Here is a 3,756-nt window from a genome sequence, read left to right on the forward strand (position 1 = left end):
AAAACATACGGCCTCAGATCAGATGAAACGATTATAAAATCGATCATTGACCTTTGGCCTAGGGTGCTCTGGTACCACCAAATAGCCCTCACACAGCCTGGCAGTTGGTTTGGGGTCATTGTCCTGTTGAAAAATAAATGATGGTCCAACTAAACGCAAAGTGGATGGGATGGCATGCCGCTGCAGGATTCTGTGGTAGCCATGCTGGTTCAGTATGCCTTCAATTTTGTAATAATAAATCCCCAACATTGTCTCCTGCAAAGCACCCCCACACCATCACACCTCCTCCACCCTGCTTCACGTTGGGAGTCAGGCATGTAGAATCCATCCGGTCACCTTTTCCCCGCCGAGCACAGACACGGCGGTTGGAACCAAATATCCCAAACTTGGACTCATCAGACCAAAGCACAGATTTCCACTGGTCTAATGTCCATTCCTTGTGTTTTTTGGCCCAAACAAATTTCTTCTGCTTGTTGCCTCTACTTAGCAGTGTATTCCTTGCTGCAATTTGACCATGAAGGCCTGATTTGCACAGTGTCCTCTAACCAGTTGTTCTAGAGATGTGTCTGCTGCTAGAACTCTGTGTGGTATTCATCTGGTCACTAATCTGAGCTGCTGTTAATTTGCGATTTCTGAGGCTGGTGACTAAGATGGTCTTTCTTTCCTGGGGCGGTCCTCATGGGAGCCAGTTTCGTTGTAGCGCTTGATGGTTTTTGCAACTGCACTTGGAGACACATTCAAAGTTTTGGCAATTTTCCGGACTGACTGGCCGTCATTTCTTAAAGTAATGATGGCCACTTGTTTCTCTTTACTCAGCTGATTGGTTCTTGCCATAATATGAATTCTAATTCTAATAAATATTTTAATATAATAAATCTCACCAAAATCACAGTGTGCTGATACTTTATATACTCTTGATGCAAGACATTTTTATTTTTACATAACCTTGAAATAATAAAGAAGTTACTGAAACTCATAAAGATAAGCTTTAAGAGAGCAAACCTTATTTTAGTGTGTGTTTGTCTCAACTCTGAGCATGTGTTTTGTGTGTTGTTTTAAAGAGCGCATGGAGACAGCCAATAAGCAGCTAGCTGCTAAAGAGTGTGACGGCTCAGAGGACAACCGCAAAACCATATCCCAGCTGCTTGCACAGAGTGAGTACCACACACACACACACACACATACACACACACACACACACACACACACACCCTGGGAAATTAAGCATGCCTCCCCCAGCATTCTTCAGGCATGATGTCAATGTCTGGACAACTTTTTCATCCATCTGACTGGAATGTATAAAAAAACACAAAACATCAGATAGTTCTTATATCAATTTCTGTTACAGTTAATCTATGCATAGATTAAAGGGACAATAAAATGCAAAACTAATTTTACCTTCTCATATGTGAATAACGACAGTTTGGTGGGTAAATAGGACATACATAGAAGCAAGATAGAGAATAGAGAAATAGAGAAAATCTCACATTTTGAAACTGCCGCTGAAAACGGGCAAATCCCAACAAAGCTAAAAGATGACGTCAGGATCTCAAAACTTGTTTCTTTGTCACGCCCATGGCTGTATGGTCACGTCCCAACGGTCACGTCCCAACATTTACATACAGGCCACTGACCTGAGACCAGTTCCTAATGGAGCTAGCGTTAGGTCAATTAGATGTCCGACTGAAAACGCTGCTTGTGTACTTTGACGGGATTTACTTAGAAGAAAGTTTTGAATATTTTCCAGGATATTGACAATGAACCAGGGTCGTAAACGCAGTGTTCCAGGCTGTACAGGGAATGGAGACACTTCTCATAGTCTTCCCAAGGAAGCAACCCCTCGACGGGCATGGCAGATATTAATAAGAAGATCCCTCTGAACTTTTCTCCCAAAGACAGTTTTCAAAACTTTGGACAATTTAAAGAAGGATTTGCTAAGCTGCTGTTGCTGTTCCGACTTTATGGTCATCCCAACCACAAGCTGTAAGTATGATTTCGTCGCTAACTGTAACATTAGCAATGCTAACGTATCCATAGGCTGAATGTGTGTTGATCAACTGAAATGGCAAAGGGGCTAACGTTTCATTTTCCTAACTGTTCCATTCGAATAAATACCCTGTGTTGTCATGTAGCTAAATCTAAAGCTAGTTCACGATGTATGTTTGTCCACTTTGTCAGTTTAATCTTTATTGTATTTCAGTAAGAAAGCTAACTGCAGCTTAGTAGAATCTTGATAGTTTGGTTGCTAGCTAAGCTGTAACATTACTCAGCTAGCTAGCTAGCTATATCATCTCGTTTGCTTTGATAAACAAACTGGAAACGTAATATGATATCTAGTCAATCTCGTGAAAACAGTGTGTATACAGACTGCAATATATTGATTTGCAAGTTCTTTTTTTTATTTCAGAGTAGCTACATCACAAGAAGGACAAGACAGAAAAGATGCAGCTTTCCAAACAAATGCTCAGATAGACCTCACATATCATACAAGGTAACCTTTCTAATTGTTCTTACAAACCAACGTCTTATGGTGTTTGTGTAGCATTTTGACTGGGTAGCATTTAGCAGAGCAGTGTTATCCAAGAATGTTACCATGATGAGTGAGTGACATTTATCAAATATGTGAGCCTTTCCCAACACATTAGTGAACTATTTATAGTAGGAATAGAATTATTCATCAGTATTTTCACTGATTGGTCTGATCTCAATCAATTGCATTTCCTTTTGTGGGGGAGGCTGGTGAAAATAATGTTGACAATTGGTAGGAATGTGTGTGTATACAAAAGGTATGACTGAATGCTAGATTGTGTGTTGAAGATGCCTTTGCAGGTATGTACACACCCCTATGAACTCTGTCATTCAACAAACCAAGTCTTTAGAAAAGGCAAATGTGAATGAGGGAAAAATTGTCTGCAGAAACTGGTTTTGTTCAGTGAAGGAGTGAGACACAAGCAATGGTCTAGAGACATCAAGCCTAATGGCCGGCTATATAAATGCAAATAATTAGTTTAAGCTGCTCCAACTGTAAGGCACTTGTAACAACACTGGTTAGAGTACAGTTGTGGCACAGCTTAGAGGTTTAGCAACTGCTTTTTTTGTGAGTTGACTGGAGTATTTTGTTTGGTGTGTGTAAAAGGTAATACAGTTATGTTACAAAATGTATGTTTTTTGTTTCAGGTTGTATCTTGCAGCCACAACGGAAGACAGCCAAGGGGAAACTAATGCACAGACGTCTGTTCCCAAAGGCCAAGGGAGGTTACACCGTCAAAGAAGTGAAGACAGAGCCAACAATTTGTAAGTTTAAATATTTTTTATTTACAAACAAAAAATAAAAACTTGCATCTCATAGGTACAAAAAATAACTTTTCACACACTACAAACAACAAATCTGAATGTGCAATGGTATAGGGCTAAAAATGACTTTTCACACACAAAAGGAGGAGATCATCAATGACCCCTTCCTTATCTGGAAGTAGTCTGGCAGATTCCTGTGCCCCAGGACCTGTGTGCTCAGCTCGACAGGCCTTCCACGTACGATGCTGTTGCTGACCATGGGTTACGGTTCAGTCTGAAGCATCCAGAAACTCCCTCCGTAAATGTAGCACGACACAAGAGGGGATCACGACACAGACACTACTACCAAGAAAACCCCAGCACCAGCTCACAAAAGTCCTATAAGCCATGTGTCTGCATGGCCTGCAAAGAGAACAGGGTGTAGTGGACAATCACATTTTTTATCTTTTAGATTTCAGAGTA

General features: G+C 40.7%; 1 protein-coding gene across 3 annotated transcripts in view; it reads left to right on the top strand.

The window, feature by feature from the left end:
- Positions 1 to 3,756, top strand: part of amot (angiomotin) — a 93,852-nt gene that overhangs the window by 64,216 nt on the left and 25,880 nt on the right. For all 3 annotated transcript variants that reach the window (XM_034889980.1, XM_034889983.1, XM_034889981.1), the window contains one exon: positions 1,062 to 1,154. In XM_034889980.1, coding sequence (XP_034745871.1) covers positions 1,062 to 1,154 — 93 coding nt within the window. The remainder of the gene's footprint in view (positions 1 to 1,061; positions 1,155 to 3,756) is intronic.

This window comes from Etheostoma cragini, chromosome 13, assembly GCF_013103735.1.
Source record: "Etheostoma cragini isolate CJK2018 chromosome 13, CSU_Ecrag_1.0, whole genome shotgun sequence".
Classification (NCBI taxonomy): Eukaryota; Metazoa; Chordata; class Actinopteri; order Perciformes; family Percidae; genus Etheostoma; species Etheostoma cragini.